General features: G+C 37.5%; 1 protein-coding gene across 1 annotated transcript in view; it reads left to right on the top strand.

Moving 5' to 3' along the window:
• The window catches only part of LOC150090379 (A disintegrin and metalloproteinase with thrombospondin motifs 9-like), a 514,590-nt gene that overhangs the window by 300,771 nt on the left and 193,783 nt on the right, over positions 1-20,036 (top strand). The window contains exons 17-18 of the mRNA XM_090369090.1: positions 723-889; positions 11,862-11,988. Of these exons, the coding sequence (XP_090225216.1) occupies positions 723-889; positions 11,862-11,988 (294 nt within the window). The remainder of the gene's footprint in view (positions 1-722; positions 890-11,861; positions 11,989-20,036) is intronic.

Here is a 20,036-nt window from a genome sequence, read left to right as displayed (position 1 = left end):
TCTCAGCCAATCTGCTCAACTTTTCTAGATCCTGTTGCAGCAGCATCCTGTCATTAGTGTCATTAACAACTCTGCTAACCTTCATATCGTCTGCAAACTTGGACATTAATCCTGATATACCATCATCAATATCATTTATAAATACAGAAAACAACAATGGACCCAACACTATAATATATTATAAGAAGAATACCATTGGAAGTAGTGCAATATGATCAAAAGTAGTCAATGCAACAAGGCATGTCCTCCTTGAAACAAAAAGAATGCAAATAGTGGCAGTCTCCCACTTCACCATAAAAAATTTTACAATATTGTTAAAGCATCTGAAAATGATGCATCATGTTCTTCACCCACTAAGGACTTGTGCTTGAACATTTCGTGTCATGCTACCTGGTGCCACTGCCAATGGTGTATACCATGCAGGGGTGTTACATAATTTGTGACTTAAACTGCGTTTTAAGTAATGTGTACTGCCTTGCATGACTTCATTTGCCTTCAGGACAATGTAGCATTACATTGCCCTATTGGTGTTCTGCAGTTACTGCAAACAGGGGTTGAGAGGTGCTGGCTCATCTTACTTTTGTTTTTCACAGAAATACCTCTACATGATTACTGTATTATTTGTTATTACCATGAAGTCATTTATCATTTTTTTTTTTTTTTTTTTATTATTCTTATCTACATTATTATGTATTAAGAATTTTTATGTTCTACATTTCTAGCATTAAGAGACAGTGAGCAGAAGTATATTCTTAATGGAGATTTCATGATCAGTATGTTTCCTAAGACTGTTCTGTATGGGACTACAATATTAGAATACAGTGGCTCCGATTCAGTAATAGAAAGAATTAATGGCACAAAAGCTCTCTTGAGAGATTTATATGTTGAGGTAAGTGATATGGAAAGGAGAAACTAATAGAATTGGTTTTGAAATACTGTTATTGTGTAAGTTAAATTATGAAACCAAAAAAATCAGATAATCGGCTTTGCTTGCGATAGATCTTTTTAACATGTTGAATGCCGGCGACAAGTTAATTCATACTTGGCGAACTGGCCCAGGACACAGACTACAAGTTAACTCGGACTGGTATGACTTGCCTTTCAGGCGCAGCTATGAGTATATTCATAGCAAATATGTGCAACTGATGGATAGTTGGCTTCTGGGACAAGAATGAAAAATCAACCATAGCATCAGAAAATGGAATTTATTTAAAAAAAGAAATATTTTCTTCACATAAAGAGCTAGCTTCTCTTAGCGCACTGGACAATAATAGCGTGTTCTGTAGTGTTTTTTTTTTTTTTTTTTTTTCTCATACATACTCGACATGGCTTAGTCAGGCATGGTTTTTTCAGTTGGTGGTATAGCCAACTGAAATTCTAAATAATGAATTTTTTGTTCAGACCTAGTCTTCTTTGGAATGTTTAGAATTTTATTTTTTCTCCAATCAAAGATTCAGTGTAACTTTTCCGTCAAGTTACGGGTATCCTAAAATGTTCAAAATTCAGAGAAACCCCTAACTTGATGGAAAAGGGGGTATGTGTTATGCATATATATTTCTATAATATGTAATGCAGTTTTTTTCGGACATCTGATGGTTTTTCTTAGCGCTGAATAATACGGGAGCATTTGATCCGATCGATCTATGAACCAGGACCGTATGACTCTTCAAATTCCGAGTCACTCATATTAGCATAGAGCTCAAGCTCTTCTTCGGTCAGTGGTCTCTTCTTATCCATGTTTTAGGTTCTTTTTAGTACATAACAAAGTACTAAATACAACATACATGGCAAAAGCTGTGTCACTGCAGCAGATTTACGCACAGCACAGATTCATATACAGAGAATTCTGCAAGTTACAATATGTCTGATTTAATCGAATCAATTCTTAGTTGGCTGCCGCGAAGAATTCTATTACATATGCCAACTACGAGATAATTCACAATGCTTTTTTTACAATAATAAGCTTTTTTATAAGTTTTGGTGATGAATATATATATTATAATATGGATTTTGAATAATTTAACATGCCTAACTGAAATTGTCGTCAGAGACCAGTTTACCCAAATAAGCCTTGGCAGTCAATGTGTTAATTATGAGGAGAGAGAGAGAGAGAGAGAGAGAGAGAGAGAGAGAGAGGAGATTGTGAAATCCACAAGGACGTGTACTTATAGTGTTAAAAAATCTGTTGTTGGAAAATCATTTTATTATTTATAATTTTATTTTTTTTTTAAAAATATAATTTTATATTTTTCATTGCCCTATTTGCCCCTCCTTAATGTTGTAGCATGTGCTCAGAAAATCATTATATTCTTAATGCACATAATTATGTTACTAGTATAAATGTCAAAAATCGTGGACCTATAAAAATAAGAATCAGTTATCAGTTTTTAATTCCTCACTGCATACTCTTACTTCCATCAAAATTCATGAAATAATTGTGCAGAATTACAAACAGTCATAATTATGTAAATAAAGTAGAATCCCAGTTTAAGGTTTCTTGACCTCATAAAAATAACACTATGAACAAAATTTCAAAAATATGTAGAAAAAAATATTATCTCAATTTTTTTTTTTTTTTTTTTTTTTTATGATTTGGGTATGCCTTTTGAATGACTTATTTTTGCTTAGCATTATTGGTTTTCCCAAAAATAAAAGAAAAGTTGTTGTTGTTTGTTATTTGGTTTTTAGGGGCATTAGCAACTAAGGCCATATTGCACCGGGGATATGCGGTGGTTATTCCATGACCTTTCTGCATCCTCCGTATTTGGTGGTCATGGGCTTGAACCCCGGCCTAATCAAGAAGTGTGTGCTATGCACTGCTGCTCCTGCCCACTTGGCTATGGAGGCGCTGAAAGAAAAGTAAATATACAATAATGCAACAGAGATTGTTTGTAATCTCTGTTGTATTAGAGCTGTGTATAGATTACACAGCTTGATTCATAGCTGACAAGATTGTAAGCCATCAAGCGTGTGTGTGTGCACGCACGCACGCACGCACGCACGCACGCACACACACACACACAGTTTTGTTGCATGACTTGGGACACATCAGGTGGGTTTACACTGAGCAGCCACTTTATTAGGTGCACCTTCCCTTTTCATGAAATGGAGCATTTCTTCAGTAATAACATATGTTAATATCATGCAATAAAAAGCAGATTTGTAGGAATGCTATATGTGTACAATTCAGTGTGAGAATAGGCAAGATGAAAGATTTATCTTGTTGCTGTTGCTGAATGTGGCATGGTATTTGGCATATATGCCAGCATGAATATCATAGAAACTGCAACCCTTCCGTGATTTTTGTGTATAATTGTGTCTCTGGTTAATGAAGATTTGGCCAATGACCAAATGACATCCAGCCAGTGGCTAACCTGTGGTCAAAAACAGTTTGTTGGAGCAAGAGACCAAGAGAGACTGAAAAGATGTATGGGTAAATGAGGTAAGAATTAACTGAAGGATTTAACTGTTGCTGAATGTGGCATGGTAGTTGGTGCCATATATACCAGTGGGAGTATCGTAGAAACTGCAACCCTTCTGTGGTTTTCATGTATGATTGTGTCTCAGGTTAATGAAGATTGGTCCAGTGACCAAATGACATGTACCCAGTGGTGAACCTGTAGTCAAAAACAGTTTGTTGGAGCAAAGAGGCCAAGAGAGGCTGACAAAACTTGTGTGGGATAAGTAGGATAAGAGAAAAGCTAGAGTCAGTCAAATTATAGAGTAATCAGTAAAATCTATTAACCTTGTTAAACTTCATTGTCGATTAAATTGTAATTTTTAACTAAATACATATAATGACTTAGATTTTACAAGCGTGATGTAATTAATTAATACATAACTTGATACAGAAGTTATATAAGCGGAACTCGTAGATAATACTCAATACTGAAAAATATATATAGATATGTCAAAACTGTGTTGGGATACAAGTTTAGGGTTATAATTTTGTACCGAAATTGAAATTTTATTGAAATTAAATCGAAATCATGACTCAGAGCAGCAAAGCAAAAGGCTCAAGCTAATGGGAGTGCTGTGGCTCAGAGGAGAATTGAGGGGGCCAGTTGCCCTCTGAATCACAGCCTTTTAAAATGTACTGCTTGCTTGATGTTTGTGGAGCAATTGGGTACGGGACATGATATTGCCATGGGGGATGTCTTGGTGTGTGTGCGCAATGTAAGGAGTGTAAGGAAATCAGGCGACAACTCAGCGTTGTTGAGCTTATATGAGAACTTGAAGGACAGGGTGGATGCTCTCGAAGGATCTAAATTGAGGGGCCATCAAGCTCTCAGCTGCCCACATCAACGCCAGAGCTTGCACTTGATCATCACGCAACACAGCGGCAACCCCCAAGGCAGAATACGCTGGTCCCACAAGAACTAGTAGTTGTTGGTTACTCTATTGTCAGGGAAACGGAGAACATGCTTTGTAAAAAGTATAGGTAGAACAGGACCAGGGTATGTCTGCCGGGGGCAAAGGTTGATGACATTGTAGAGCAGATATCATCTTTTAAGGGCACAGAAGGTGACATTGTTGTACATGTTGGCACTGATGATATTAAGAGTAGGAGACCGGCGGAATTACCTAACAAGTACAGGTCACTGTTGAAAAAAAGCCGTGAATTAGGGTTGAATTTGAAAGTGGCTGCAATTCTGCCCGCACACGATAGGAGGGAGTATATGATGAGAGCCTTGTCGATAAATTTGGCCCTGGAAAGATTGTGCACGGCTCAAGGGGTAGAATTTTTTTCAGCCTGGTCTGTACTTGTTAACAGGAGAGACTGCTTCTACAGGGATGGAATACACTTAAATAGAAAGGGTGCAAGAATATTTGCTGAATCGAGGCAGTGTTAGGTGGGTCGGAAAACTGCTAGCTTGGGGGGATACAAGGACTAATAGATTAACAATAGCCACTGGCAGAGGTGAAAGTGATTCTTGCACTGCTTCTATTGGAATGAGCAGCATCCTAGAAAACAAGATGCAGGGTATTTCAGAGACTGCTGGGAGTTATTGCGGCACAAGTAAACACATCGGTTGTGTTAGGGTAGCTAAGAATAGGAACAGGTGCATGTATACTTGCATGTACACCAATGCTAGGAGTTTGGTAAATAAATTTGATGATTTCGAGGTATTGCTCAAAACATCAAAGGCAGATATTGTTGGGATATCAGAGACGTGGTGTCACACAGATATAAGGAATGCAGAACTGGAATTTGGGGAGTGCAATGTGTACAGAAAGGATAGACAGGATAGGAAGGGAGGAGGGGTTATGCTATTAGTTAAGAAACAAAATCCAAGGAAGTGAAGCCAGTCGACATTGCTGGGCAGTGCAGTGTCGAGTCAGTTTTGTGTGACATAAGCATTGGGAGATCAAAATTGAGAGTAGGAGTGTTCTGTAGGCCTAATGACTCTGATGAGTATAATAAGAAACTGTACAGGGAAATAGAATGGGCCAGTAAATCAGAGAGTCTTCTAATGAGGGATTTTAATTTCCCAGATATTGACTGGAATTTGTGGGTTGGTCACTCACACACTAGCAAGGCTTTTGTGGATTTATTGGATGATTGTTTTCTACATCAGCATGTTTGGGAGGCAACTAGAGGGAGTAATACTCTTGATCTGATTATCAGTAGTGATTCTTCATGCATTAAGAATCTGTAAATAAAGGAACAATTAGGTGGCAGTGATCACAGTGTGCTGAATTGGGATTTACTCAAAGAGGTAACTACCATCACGGGTAAAGGGAAGGGTTTTTGCTTTTGTAAAGGCAACTACGATGGTCTGACATAGTATTTAAATTCTATACAGTGGGACCAACTGATGATGTTATCAACAGCAAATTCAAAATGGGAAGCATTCAAAGAATTTATCTTGGAAGCTACTAGGCTTTACATACCAACTAAGAAATATTGTTCAAGGTTTAGGCCTAAATGGATGTCAGATGAACTAATGAGGCATATGGCAGAGAAGAAAAATGCATGGGATACATTTAAATTTATGGGTGACATGGAAGCCTATGAAAGATATAAGCTGGTCTGTAACCAAGTCACAAAGGAGATTAGGCAGGCAAAGGCAAATTTGGAGATATCATTGGCAAAGGATGCAAAGAAAAACAGAAAAGACTTCTTTACCTATGTAAACTCTAGAAGGAAAGGGATGAATCAGATTGGTCCACTGGATATTGATGATTCAACTGTTGATCATCCTGCTCAGGTGGCTAACAAAATAAATGAGTATTTTGCATCTACATTCACACATGAGGAGTTATTCAGGGAGAGTAAATGCCAGAGGTGAAGTACACTCTGGCAGTGAGCTAGGTGATATTTTAATAACTAAGAGGAAAGTGGAGGAGAAATTGTTGAGGATAAACATAAAAAAGGCACCCGGGTAGGATGGAATCTATCCAGTTATATTAAAGGAGGCAGCAAAGGAAGTAAGCAAATCCTTAGCCATAATTATGAGAGCTTCTTTGGACTCAGGGGAGGTACCCATAGACTGGAGATGTGCAAATGTGACCCCAATTCACAAAGGAGGATCAATGGCTGACACAAGTAATTATTGACCTGTGAGTTTAACTTTTGTTCCAGGAAAATTAATGGAAGCACTGGTTAAAGAAGCACTGCAGGATCATCTAGACAAGACTTCAGTTATAGCTCGGCCACAGCATGGTTTTGTTAAGGGAAAATCTTGCCTGACCAATTTGAATGGATACTATGATGCAGTCACAAAAGAACTGGATGCAGGGAATAACTTTGATATTATATATTTGGACCTTAGAAAGCCTTTTGATACTGTTGCACATGGAAGACTGCTGCACAAATTGGAGCAGTGTGGCATTGGAGGCAAAGTGCTGCTATGGATAAAGGGGTGGTTGAAGGGGAGAAGACAGAGTGATCAATGGACACTGCTCATCGTGGACTAATGTTATTAGTGGAGTCCCTCAGGTTTCAGTGTTGGGTCCATTGTTGTTTTCTGTATTTATAAATGATATTGATGATGGTATATCAAGCTTAATGTCCAAGTTTGCAGATGATACAAATGTTGGCAGGGTTGTTAAGGACACTACTGACAGTATGCTGCTGCAACAGGATCCGGAAAGGTTGAGCCTATGGGCTGAGAGGTGGCAAATGAAGTTTAACATTGACAAATGTAAAGTACTATATATGGGAAACAGTAACCCCAGAGTAACGTATTAACTCTGTGGTACTACACTGACAGTGGTAGAGAATAAAAAGGTCCTGGGGGTAATTGTGCAGGCAGATATGAAGTTTTCTGAGCAGTGCAGACAGGCTGCAAGAGTAGCTCATGGTGCCTTGTCAATGATATACAGGAATTTTTCTAGCAGGGATAAGGAGGTGATTATTCCCTTGTTATAAGGCAATGGTCAGGCCACACCTTGAGTACTGTATACAGGTCTGGAGGCCTCATTTCAAGAAGGATGTAGAGCTGCTGAAATGAGTACAGAGAAGGGCAACAAGATTAGTGAACGGAACAAAGGGTTGCTCTTACAGAGAAAAGCTTAAGTTTTGCAAATTACAGTGTCTGGAGACTAGGCACCTGTTAGGTGATCTGATAGAGGTGTATGAAGCCTTGAATGGTTTGTGCATGTTCAATGCTGATGGGATTCTTCCTCTTGCTCAGAATAATCACCTGAGAGGGCATAAATTCAAATTGAGGAAAGACAGATGTAGGATAGATGTGCAGAAATGTGCCTTTAGCCAGCAGGTAGTTGGTTGGTGGAACAGACTTCCATCCCTTGTTGTGGAAGTTGATAGCCTAAATAAATTTTAGGTTCAGCTGGACAGCTATTTTTAATGAAAGGAGGGGTGAAAAGGGAGGTTTCTCCTAATGCTAATTACAACCACTACAACAACTGTAACCAAAGAAGCATTTCAGAATGTACTACTTTTGGTAGATTTTAATGGATATGGGAAATTGCAGTTGGTGGCCAAACTGGGTTGCACTCCTCTCAGCAGAGACCAAGACGGTTACAGTTACAGAGGGATCATGAACACCAATGTGTGGATAGTGGAGGTGTGGAAAAATAATGTGTGGTCTGACAAATCCTGGTTCCTGCTGTTTCACCCTGATAGAAGCACCAGAATGTGGCAAAAACAGTACAAGCTTGAGGACCCATCCTGCCAAGTGTCAGTGGTGCAGGCCTGGTGGTGGAAATATAATGGTGTGGACTGTTTTTGTGATGTGCATTGGACACCTTGATATCACAGGTTATCTGGAAATTGTTTCCAACCAGGCTCAATCCTGCATGGCTGCACTGTATCTGTCTGCAAATGGGTTCTTCCAACACGATAATGCATAATGTTACAATGCCAAAAATATATGAAACTGGTAAACTGGTTCCAGCAACATGACAATGAATACAATCTAGTGCAGTGGCATTCTCCAGTTACCATATCTACATCTTGAGCATGCATGGGATGAGGTGGATGAGCTCTTTGGAATAGAAATCTGCAACCAACCAGTTTACAACAACTATGATAAGCAGTTGAGTCAACATCTTATTTCAATTCAACAATTCATTAAGTTCATACCACAAAGAATCCAGCCTGTTCTCTAAAGGGGATCCTACTTGCTATTAGATAAGTATACCTAATACAGTAGATACCCTGTGTGTACTGCATTAGCTTTTGAGCATGCTCAATGCTGATGGGATTCTTCCTCGTTGTCTTGACTGAGAGGGCATAAATTTAAATTGAGGAAAGACGGTTGTAGGAGAGATGTGCGGAAGTTTGTCTTTAGCCAGCAGGTGGTTGATTGCTGGAACAAACTTCCAACTGTTGTCGTAGAAGTTGATAGCTTAAATAGATTCAAGGCAGAACTTGATAAACATTTGGAGCGAGGAGATGGGTGAAATAAAGTTTTTTTTTTTTTTTTTTTCTTCTTTTGGCTAATGCTATATAAGCTTGCTTTCTTGCATCATGTGCCCTTGCTAATGCTAATTAGCCTTATAGTGTAAGGAAGCCAGACTTCTATTGCACTGCCCAAAAAGAAAACAAAAATAAAAAGTAGATACAAATATATAAAACAAATATATGCACTTCCCTCTTATGTAGGTAACTATCCAGTTGACCTTTAAATTTCTTTAAACTGTCAGACTCACTGCTTGCAGAGGCAATTTGTTCCAGTAATCAACAGTTTACTGGCTAAAAGAAAACTTTCTACGATTCAATCTAAACTTCTCCTGTAATTTGAATATATAGACTCCAGTTCTGGAATTCTTTATAACAGTGACAATTCTGCCTTTATTTATTTTACTAACCCCTCTCAGAGCCTTATAAACTTTAACCAGGTACTCTCTGTGGTGCCTGGTTACCAAGCTATGTAACTTACATATTTGAAATCTTTCCTCATACTGGTACCCTTTTGCCAATTTCACCATGCAAGTTGTCCACTTTGAACTCTTTCAGGAAGCTCACTGTCATTATTTAGATGGTCTGCATAGGAACGAGTTTGGAATGCTGTGTCTCCTTGGACACAGTATTCCAAATTCGGTGTTACAATTGCCTTGTATAGTAGGATTATGACCTCTATATTTACAGGATATTGTTCAGTAAATCATCAGTAGGACTCCCTAAGCTTTCCTGACTGCCTCTTTACACTGCTTTGAGGATTTTATATCCACCCATATCATAACTCTCAGATTCCCCATCTTCCTCTATTTTTAATTCAACCTCATCAAGTGTGAAAGTTGTTTTTGGGGTTGCTATTCCACAAGTGTAAGGCCTTCCATTTTGCTTCATTAAAACATAACTGCTGATTTTGTGGCCATTCTTGAAGCCTCATCAGATCATCTTGAAGGAGCACTGCTTAACAGTAATGATTATTGACCCTCCAGTTTTTTTATGTTGACTGCAAATTTTGACATTATGCCCTTTATATCTTAATTGATGTTGTTTATGAAAATCAGAAACAACAGTGGTCCAAGAATTGACCCTTGGGGGATGCTACTTCTGATATTACACCAATCTGAAGGATATCCATTAATCATAACCTTCTGTCTTATGCCCTGCACCCACCTTGCAGTTCATCTTAGAATTGTTCCGGGAATCCCAACATATTCCAGCTTATACAGCATCCTCTCATGAGGAACTGAGTCAGATTCCTTGCTAAAGTCCAAATAAACTATATAGAAATTATTCCCTACATCCAGCTCGTGAGTGACTATGCAAAATTAGCTTGCCATGTTAATTAAACATAATTTTTCCTTAACAAAACCATGTTTTGTGTCTTTCAGAATGCCAGTTCTATCTTAGTGTTCCTGGATTGCACTCCTAATCATTGCTGCTAAGATCTTCTCTAGAACTGCAATCAGACTAACCAGTCTATAGTTACTGACCTCACTCTTAGAACTCACTTTATGTATTGGCAATACTTTGGCATTTCTCCAATCCAAAGGAATTGCTCCCAAGTCCAATTATGCCCTCATAATTAACCAGAGAGTGTGATGCAACACACTCTCTGGCCATCATCCTCAAAATTACTGGGTATATTGTGACTCCAGGAATCTTACTTGCCTTTAGGCTCAAAAGTTTTTTTCTAATGAACAGGCATCTGTAATTTTGAAACCACTAATTTCATATAGATCAGCTTCACTTGCACAGGCTCTCCTCAGCATGAAAGGTCTTTCATCAGTAAAGACAGATGCAAAATGTATCGAGCTTTATAAGAAAAAAGATGTTCTGTTGATGTTATTAGTAGACTCAATGGAGCCAGTAATATTGATTTGGAGATGGTAAGAGGTTTTTTGGAATCCTATTTAACTACCTCAGGGTCCAATATTCTTAGGAGAGATGCATTGGTGGAGAGGAGGACCAAATGACAGCTGTATACATGGTGACAGGTACAATCAGTTGAGTATTACATACTTCAGGAAGTTTCTGCCATCATCCCATTTTCTCAGGATTTTATTTTTATGGCTTAAAATGATGTATGAAGGTGAGATTATCATCCCAGGCCATTCCAAATTATTGCAGTCATGTGTGCAAAACAAAATAAACTTTAAGTAGTGAATTAACTCTGTTCACAAAGTAGAATCCAATAAAAACATGATACACACCACAAAAATGGTTAACCATCTTGAGAATGAGCCATTGTCATTAAGCAAAGTGATAGTATCAAAAGACAAAATAAAGGGAGTGAAAATGAAATGCGGCTCATAATAAAAAATAAAAATAAATAAATAAGAAAGAAAATTTCGAAGTTTTCAGGAAACAAATAATAAGAGAAGATTTTGTTAGAGCTGTTCCAGTAAATGAAATAAGATAAAATACTCTTTAGTGGACCTGTCTTTAATTAGAGAAAGCAATATACTTGATCTGATATCAGCAGTCACTCTTCATACATTAAGAATCTCAGATAAAAGAACTGATAAGTGCCAGTGATCACAGTGTATTGATACGGGATTTATGTAAAAATCTAATTACTGTCAAGAGTAAAGTAAAGGGATTTTGCTTTTGTGAAGGTGGCTGCAGTGGTCTTAGTTTTTAAATTCTATTTAGTGAAGCCAATTGATAATGTTACCAACTGAAAATCCTTAATGGGAAGAATTCAGGGAAGTAATTTTAGAAGCTGCTAGGCTTTTTGTACCAACTAAGAGATACTGTTCAAGACAGCCTTAAATGGACATCATGAAATGATGAGCTGATTAGGCTAGTAGTAGAGAAGAAAAAGACATTAGATGCATATAAATTATCTATATATCTGTCAGAGTACTCTTCTTGTGCACATATGTATTGTGCATGATCTATATGTATTAGATAAAATAAGCAGAAATGTATTAATTTATTATTAAGTAACACTTAAATGCATAATAAATTCATTATTTATACTATTGTTTAATAGGTATTAACTGTTGGTAGTCTTCATCCACCAAATGTACAGTTTCATTATACTGTATCAAAAGATGATCAGGAAATGTATAAGTGGGAATTAGAGGAGGAGTGGTCTCCTTGTAACCGTGTTTGTCAAGGTGAGTTTACAAAATAAGATAGAAATTTAGCTTTTTAGTGTAAAAAATTGAAAAAAAAAGATAGATATACATATAAAATTAATGTTAAACACAGCTGTTGTTAAAAAAAAGTGCTGTAAAGTAATTAATTAAGAATTAATTACTTTAAATAAAAATACGCTATTGGGTGTATTTAATGATATAAAATATATAATGATACAATGATATAAAATTTTTAATGCATTGGTGTTTCAAGGATTATAATACAAGTTCTCATCATCAGTATGATGATGCAAATGAAGACATAATGATGATAAGAATGAAGATACAAGGCTTTGCTTTATGTGAAGTGTTTTGTAATTTATTATTGTTAGTGGCAAAGGATGCAAGAAAGCAAGCCTTATAAAGCATCAGCCAAAAAAAAAATAAAAAAACCTCTCCCACCTCTCTTGCCCACCCCTTCCAATAATTTGTCTAATTTTTCCTTGAATTTATTCAGACTGCCCACTTCCACAACACCAGATTAGCATTAGTAGTGGTAAATGATACAAGAAAGCAAGCTTATACAACATCAGCCAAAAAAAACATGACAGCACCTCCTTTGTCACCTATTCATCCCCTCCAATAGTTTGTCCAATTCTTCCATGAATTTATTTAAGCTATCAGCTTCCACAACTACAGATGGAAGTTTTGTCCCAACAGTCGACCACCTGCTGGCTGAAGGCAAACCCTTCACATCTATCCTGCAACCATCCTTTCTTAATTTAAATTTGTCTCCTAATGTGTGTAGTCTGAGCAAGAGGAAGAATGCCACCAGCAGTGAGCTTGCTCAGTCCATTTATGTGGTGCTTTATTAAATGGCTGCCTGTAACCTATACTTAATCATGCAGTTAACCTTTTGCAGGACTGTGCTGCCATTCTTCATAGTCCTCTATGACAGTATAATGATTTCACCACTTGTCACTGGTTTGGAGAGGTCAGAGTTCAAATCTCATCAAAGGCTAGAATAATTCTTGAAGGCCTTTCCAATTGTGCTTATAGTTAGCTGATCTTGAGCAAAGGAAGTTTGGCTTTCACTTTGAGGTATTCTGGGGTTTTCAGAAAGATTACCTATATTTTGAAGGAAGCCTGGATTTGATTTAATTAAATTAATTTGTTAAAATAATTAATTTAATTAAATACACACAATCATCAGTCATTTTCAATCCACTGCAGGATGAAGGCCTCTCCAGCAACTTTCCAGTTCCTTCTGTTTTGTGCAATGGACATCCATTTACTACCCACGAACTCGTGAATTTTATCGTCGTTGTCTTCTGGGTTTTCTTCTAGCTCCTCTTGGGTACCATTCTGTTATTTTCTTGGTCCATCTGTCATGTCTTCGAGCTATATGTCCTGCCCAAGACCATTTTGGTTTAGTTTTGATAAGAATGTCCTTTACTTGAACCTAATCCATGTGTTTCTCTTCTTATCTAACAGTCTGATTCCTAATATAATTCATTCCATTCTTCGCTGTGTAGTTTTCAGCTTCTCTTCCATTCTTTTGGTGAGTGCCCAAGTTTCACTTCCATAAGTCATGGTGTGGAGTATACATTAGTTCATTATTTTACATTTCAGACAAATTCGGATATTAATCCTCAGTTTGTGACTCTATTTCCTGAATGCTAATCATCCAAAATTTATTCTTCTCTTGACTTCCAGCCATTTATCATTATTACAGCCAGTGACTTGTCCCAGGTAAGTATAGTGTGTTTAGGGTATAATGGCACCAGCAGTTTTCCCCCATCTCCACATAGTTTACATTGTCATGTGATACAGTACACTGTGTACAGGCCAGAGATTTAAAAGTATATGGATATTGTGGTATGTAGTGTGGTGTACGTACCATTGTTCTTCTGGCCATTTAGCCCCTGGTGGGTCCCAATGTTGCCCACATTAAACACGGTGGAGGCAGACCAGGTACACCAGTTACTCTGGCAGGCCCTGCCACCTAATTTCCTGAGATTTCAGTAGCTAGGGCCTATGGAAAAAAAAAAAGGGGGGGAAATAATGCTAGAATTGGAAAAGCCAAGAATGGTGAGCACGGTTTAATTTTGTCCTATTTAAATTTGGACTCGTGGGATGTGCGCTAGAATACAGACAGAGTAGGGGAAGGAGACTGAAGACTGGGGGGTAAAGTCAGAAGTATGGAGACGAAAGAGAAGGCGACCCCAGTGATTTTCAGTGGGTCATGCCCATGCCCCACCAGGAGGAAGCAGGGGGTGGTAGGGAGGGAAGGAGACAAGAAATCATCCTTTCCCCAACCCCACATCAGGATAGGCAAAGAAAGTGGGCAAGGGTAGGTGCCCTGCCCAGATTGCCAACTGGCGAGGTAGTAGCTTAGCTGCTGTCCAAGTCTAGGTTGGAGAGTGTCCGTTTTGGTATCCTTGTCTTATTATGGTAAGAGGAAGATGGGACTTCAGTCTTGGCTTCAGCCAGCAAAGTGGTTTCACAAGGTGTCCAGCCTGGGTTGCCAACTGATGAGGTGGCAGCACAACTGCGGTCTTATGCTTGCTAGTTCAGATAGAGGCCTTAGGTTTTTGCTTCCCCATACATGCACATGCAAAATAGCCAGTAAAACACTAGCTACAGACATTAAATACTGTTTACTCATGGCCTTTGTTTTGTCAGCATTTTGTTTCCTGAAGAAACCAAACTAAATCCCTCTTAAATAGCATTTGTGCTACAAACTATTTGGGGAAAAAATAAAAAAGAAAGACTGCCAACATTGCATTGCCATAACTGGCCTCCTTATTACTGTGTAATAGATTAGAATGGGAACACTACTAAAATAGTGTTTCATAACGTGTGACTAGTCGGAGTTTTTTCGCCAGTAAAGACCAATCTGAATTCAGCTTTAGTTTTTATTTATTTATTTTTTAGAATGCATCAGCAAAATTTTTACATATCTTTTGAATCATTTGTGATCTTATAAACATTTAAAATCAGTCCAAAAACTGAAATTAGGAAATATTAAAGTTATACATAGATTATTAGATATTTCCCTAAAGCCTGAATGTATTAAAGGACTTGTCCCCAGTATTTGATATGTTTTCAGGAAACTTTACCAGTATATTGCCACTTTAACTGTTGCACTAAAGTTGCTAATGAACATTTTACTAGAAGTAAAGGCTGATAATAAGGTTAATAGTAGTAGTTGTAGTGGCATGTGATGCAAGAAAGCAAGCGTGTATAAGCTTATGCAGCATCAGCCAAAAAAAAAAAAAAAAAAAAAAATTACACCATTCCCTCCAAATGCCTGTCCAGTTCCTCCTTAAATTTATTTAACCTATCAACTTCCTAGATCGTAGATATAGCTTAGCTTAATTTTTCAGCACTCACCTCATAGTAATCCGCTTAGTTGGTTGAAAGTTTTGCCACGTGCATAGTGATTAAGAGATTCTGATAACTTACGGGGATTATAAATTTAAAAACTAAGTTATGGGCCTTAAAAATTTTTCTAAGAAAGGAAAGTGCACCTTCCATTCTATGGTTGTCTAATTAAAATAAATTAAATGAAGTGAGATAAAAGCTAATAGCCGTGCACGAGTGACTTTCGAAATCGTCTTCAGTTAGCTGTAGTGGGGAGGGGAGAGCGTGCGAGTGTGTTATATACAGATTGAGTTCCCGAAATGCATTTCAGTGCATGTGCAAACTTAATACGTGCTAAATTCCAAATAGGGGAGACGTTGGTGGGAATCTTTTTGTTTAATATGTTAAGTGATGTGTGGTGCTTAAACCACTCGATGATGAGGGCTTTGTTTTGAAGGATTTTATAACAGGAATTTAGTTTAACTATTGTGGTTGCTGAATTGATGAGTGAGTTATGATTATAAGATTGAACTTGTTGTTGTGTTAGTTATGTACTTGCTAAATTAGATTTGAAGCTATTAAAGTGGTAGTATGCACGTGTGTTAGAAATTTTTGATGTCCCGAATTTTGCTATTGTACTACCTATGTAACATGCTTGACAATCTGATTGGCATCTAATCAAATATATAATGTTATTATGATCTTGTGTCCCATACTCGTATGTTGTCTTGTATGAATTGAATTTAGAACTTAATTTGTTATAAGATGTAAATATTAATTTGATATCTGTATTTTTAAAAATCTGTTGAAGTCATCTAGCATATTGTTGATGGTATGGGAGGGCGATAAGGGGTTTGTGTATCTTATTCTTATTCACGTGGTTATTAATTTTTCTTGGGTTTTTAGTATTATTATGGACTTTGGTGATGGTTTCTTTTATTAGTTGTAATGGGTATTTCCTGTCGATGAATTTTTTGGTGAGGTATTGCAATTCTACGGATAGGTCTGTTTGTGTGTGACTATATTTGATAGTGTTGTATATCTGATTGTATAGAACTGCTTTTTTGATGTATAGAGGATGGTGTGAGTGGTAATGTAAGAATTTACCTGTATGTGTGTTCTTTCTGTATATTTTGGTGCCTAAAGATGTACCTATTTTGTATATAGTGAGGTTTAGAAAATTAATTTTATTATCGGTTTCTACTTCGAGGGTAAATTTGAGTCTCTCATGTGTTGTATTGAACGTGTTCAGTAAAGTATAGATAGTGGTTTTGTTGCCTATTAAGAGGACATCGTCTGCGTATCTCATATATAGTTTTAATCCCTGGGAGAAAAGGTTGGAGTATTTTTTCTTCAATAGAAGTGAGGTAGATTTCAGATAAAGGGGCAGAGATACTGAGGCCCATGGGGAGGCCGAAAATTTGTTCGTAGATGTTATTTGAAATTTAAATTGTTTGGTGTCAAGTAACAGTGACGTGAGTTCTAAAATGTCATTAATGTTTAAGTCAGTATGTTTTGTCAAAGTGTCGTCTTTAATTAATAGTTCTTTAAGAGCCAGTAGCATGGTTTCAATGTGTACGTTTGTATATAGGGAGACGACGTCGAAGGATGTGAGAATATCGTTTTCAGATATGGTAATGGAAGTTATGCGTTTGTGTGCCTGTTTAGTATTGTAGACTCTGAACCAAGAAAATTTCATTATAGGCGATATAATTTTGATGAGGAATATGGATAGATTGGCATAGGTGGACTGTTTATAGGAAACAATGGGTCTTAAAGGATAATCTTGTTTATGGAGTTTGACTAGCATTAGCATTAGTAGAGGCATTTGATGCAAGAAAGCAAGCTTATGCAGCATCAGCCAAAAAAAAAAAAAAAAAAACCCACTTCCACTTCACCCCTCTGTTCGTTCAAAATACCTGTCCAGCTGAGCCTTAAACTTATTTAGGCTATCAACCTCCACCACAAGGGATGGAAGTCTGTTCCACCAACCAACCACCCGCTGGCTAAAGACAAATTTCCGCACGTCTATCCTACATCTGTCTTTCCTCAATTTGAATTTATGCCCTCTCAGGTGATTTTTCTGAGCTAGAGGAAGAATCCCATCAGCATTGAGCATGCTTAAACCATTCAAGGCTTTATACACCTCTATCAGATCACCTCGCTGGTGCCTAGTCTCCAGACACTGTAATTTGCAAAACTTAAGCCTTTCTTCGTAAGAGCACCCCTTTGTTCCATTCACTAATCTTGTTGCCCTTCTCTGTACTCGTTCCAGCAGCTCTACATCCTTCTTGAAATGAGGCCTCCAGACCTGTATACAGTACTCTAGGTGTGGCCTGGCCATTGCCTTATACAAGGGAATAATCACCTCCTTATCCCTGCTGGAAAAATTCCTGTATATCATTGACAATACTCCATGAGCTACTCTTGCAGCCCGTCTGCACTGGTCAGAGAACTTCATATCTGCCTGCACAACCACCCCCAAGTCCCTTTCATTCTCTACCACTGTCAGTGTAGTACCACAGAGTTGATACATTGCTCTGGGGTTGCTGTTTCCCATGTGTAGTACTTTACATTTGTCAATGTTAAACTTCATTTGCCACCTCTCAGCCCATCTGCTCAACCTTTCCAGATCCTGTTGCAGCAGCATAGTGTCAGTAGTGTCCTTGACAACCCTGCCAACCTTTGTATTGTCTGCAAACTTGGACATTAAACTTGATATACCATCATCAATATCATTTATAAATACAGAAAACAATAACGGACCCAACACTGAGCCCTGAGGAACTCCACTAATAACATTAGTCCACGATGAGCAATGACTATTCCAAAAATGTTTGGGAGAATATTACTGCGTATGCCTATTTGCTGGAGGGTGTGTAAATTAATGTTTGTTGGCTCTAAGTCTTCTTAGGATCCCATCAAGTTTGTTAATGTTAAACGTGTTGCAAACTCTGTATGTTGTTGAATCTGACAGGATGTGTAACATTTTCTTTATATATGTATTTTTGTCCATGATTGCGATGATGTCGCCTTTGTCTGCCTTTTGTATTACAATGTTCGGAAGTTTCGTAGTCTCATATGTGGGTTAATTGTTGTTGTTGAATATTAGGTTTACTAGTTAATTGGGAGTTAAAAAAGCTTTGGTTTCATGTATGATATGATGTTTATCTGGGTGGTTGTCAAGTTTAGTTTGTATTTCTATCATGGCATCTTTAACTGGTTAGTGGTTGCTGTTAATGGCGAAATTGAATTCATATTCTAGACTAGAAAGTTCATTAGGGGAAAATGTTTGTGTAGAGATGTTAACAACCAAGTTGTTGGGGATTTTTTTGTGTCTTCTGGTGAGTGTGTCCCATTTCTTGGTGTGCTTTTGTGTAATCTGATTTAAAGTTGCCTGAATTCGTGTGTTGTTCTGTTGTACGTAATTGTACCAAGTCATGGGGGTTAGTTCTCTTTTAAGCTTGAATTTGAGGGTATGTATTTGGTCTAAAAGAAGATATTTTTCTCTGTGTCTTTTCCTTAATTCAGCTTTAATTATGGCAATAGAGGCTTGGTGTATAATAAAAGGGTATTTTTTAACAGTATTTTTGGTGCAGATACGAGCGAAATTGGGTATTATGTCATACGTGAGACATTTCTTTAAGAATGTAATGTGGAGTTTGTCAGAAAAGTATTTAACTAATAGTTTTGTGAAATGAAGTTTCCTATCGTGCAGATCTGAATGCATTGGGGAAAATGTGGAAATTATAGACATGTGGAAGAGGTGTATTAAATAGTTAAAGGATTTTTGTTAAATTGACTGATGATATTTTAAGGAGTCCTTGTGCTGTGATGTAATGACTAGATCGTAGATATAGCTTAGCTTAATTTTTCAGCACTCACCTCATAGTAATCCGCTTAGTTGGTTGAAAGTTTTGCCACGTGCATAGTGATTAAGAGATTCTGATAACTTACGGGGATTATAAATTTAAAAACTAAGTTATGGGCTTTAAAAATTTTTCTAAGAAAGGAAAGTGCACCTTCCATTCTATGGTTGTCTAATTAAAATAAATTAAATGAAGTGAGATAAAAGCTAATAGTTGTGCACGAGTGACTTTCGAAATTGTTTTCAGTTAGCTGTAGTGGGGAGAGGAGAGCGCGTGTGTGTTATATACAGGTTGAGTTCCTGAAATGCATTTCAGTGCATGTGGAAACTTAATACGTGCTAAATTCCAAATAGGGGAGAAGTTGGCAGGAATCTTTTTGTTTAATATGTTAAGTAATGTGTGGTGCTTAAACCACTCAATGGCGAGGGCTTCGTTTTGAAGGATTTTATAACTGCAATTTAGTTTAACTATTGTGATCGCTGAATCGATGAGTGGGTTATGATTATAAGATTTAACATGTTGTGTTGTGTTAGTTCTGTACTTGCTAAATTAGATTTGAAGCTATTAAAGTTGTAGTATGCACGCGTGTTAGAAATTTTTGATGTCCGGAATTTTGCTATTGTACTGCCTATGTAACATGCTTGACAATCTGATAACCTAGTCATTACATCACAGCACGTAAGGACTCCTTAAGATATCATCAGCCTATCAACTTCCACAACGACAGATGGAAGTTTGGAGTTTATATAAGTAAAGAAATCCTTGCTGTTTTTGTTATCATCCTTTGCCAAAGATTTCTCGTAATCTACCTTCGCCTGCCTAGCCTCTTTTGTGACCTGATTATAGACTAGC

Source organism: Mastigoproctus giganteus, chromosome 2, assembly GCF_048544385.1.
Source record: "Mastigoproctus giganteus isolate SK-2022 chromosome 2, ASM4854438v1, whole genome shotgun sequence".
Classification (NCBI taxonomy): Eukaryota; Metazoa; Arthropoda; class Arachnida; order Uropygi; family Thelyphonidae; genus Mastigoproctus; species Mastigoproctus giganteus.
This window is presented reverse-complemented; position numbering and strand designations above follow the sequence as displayed.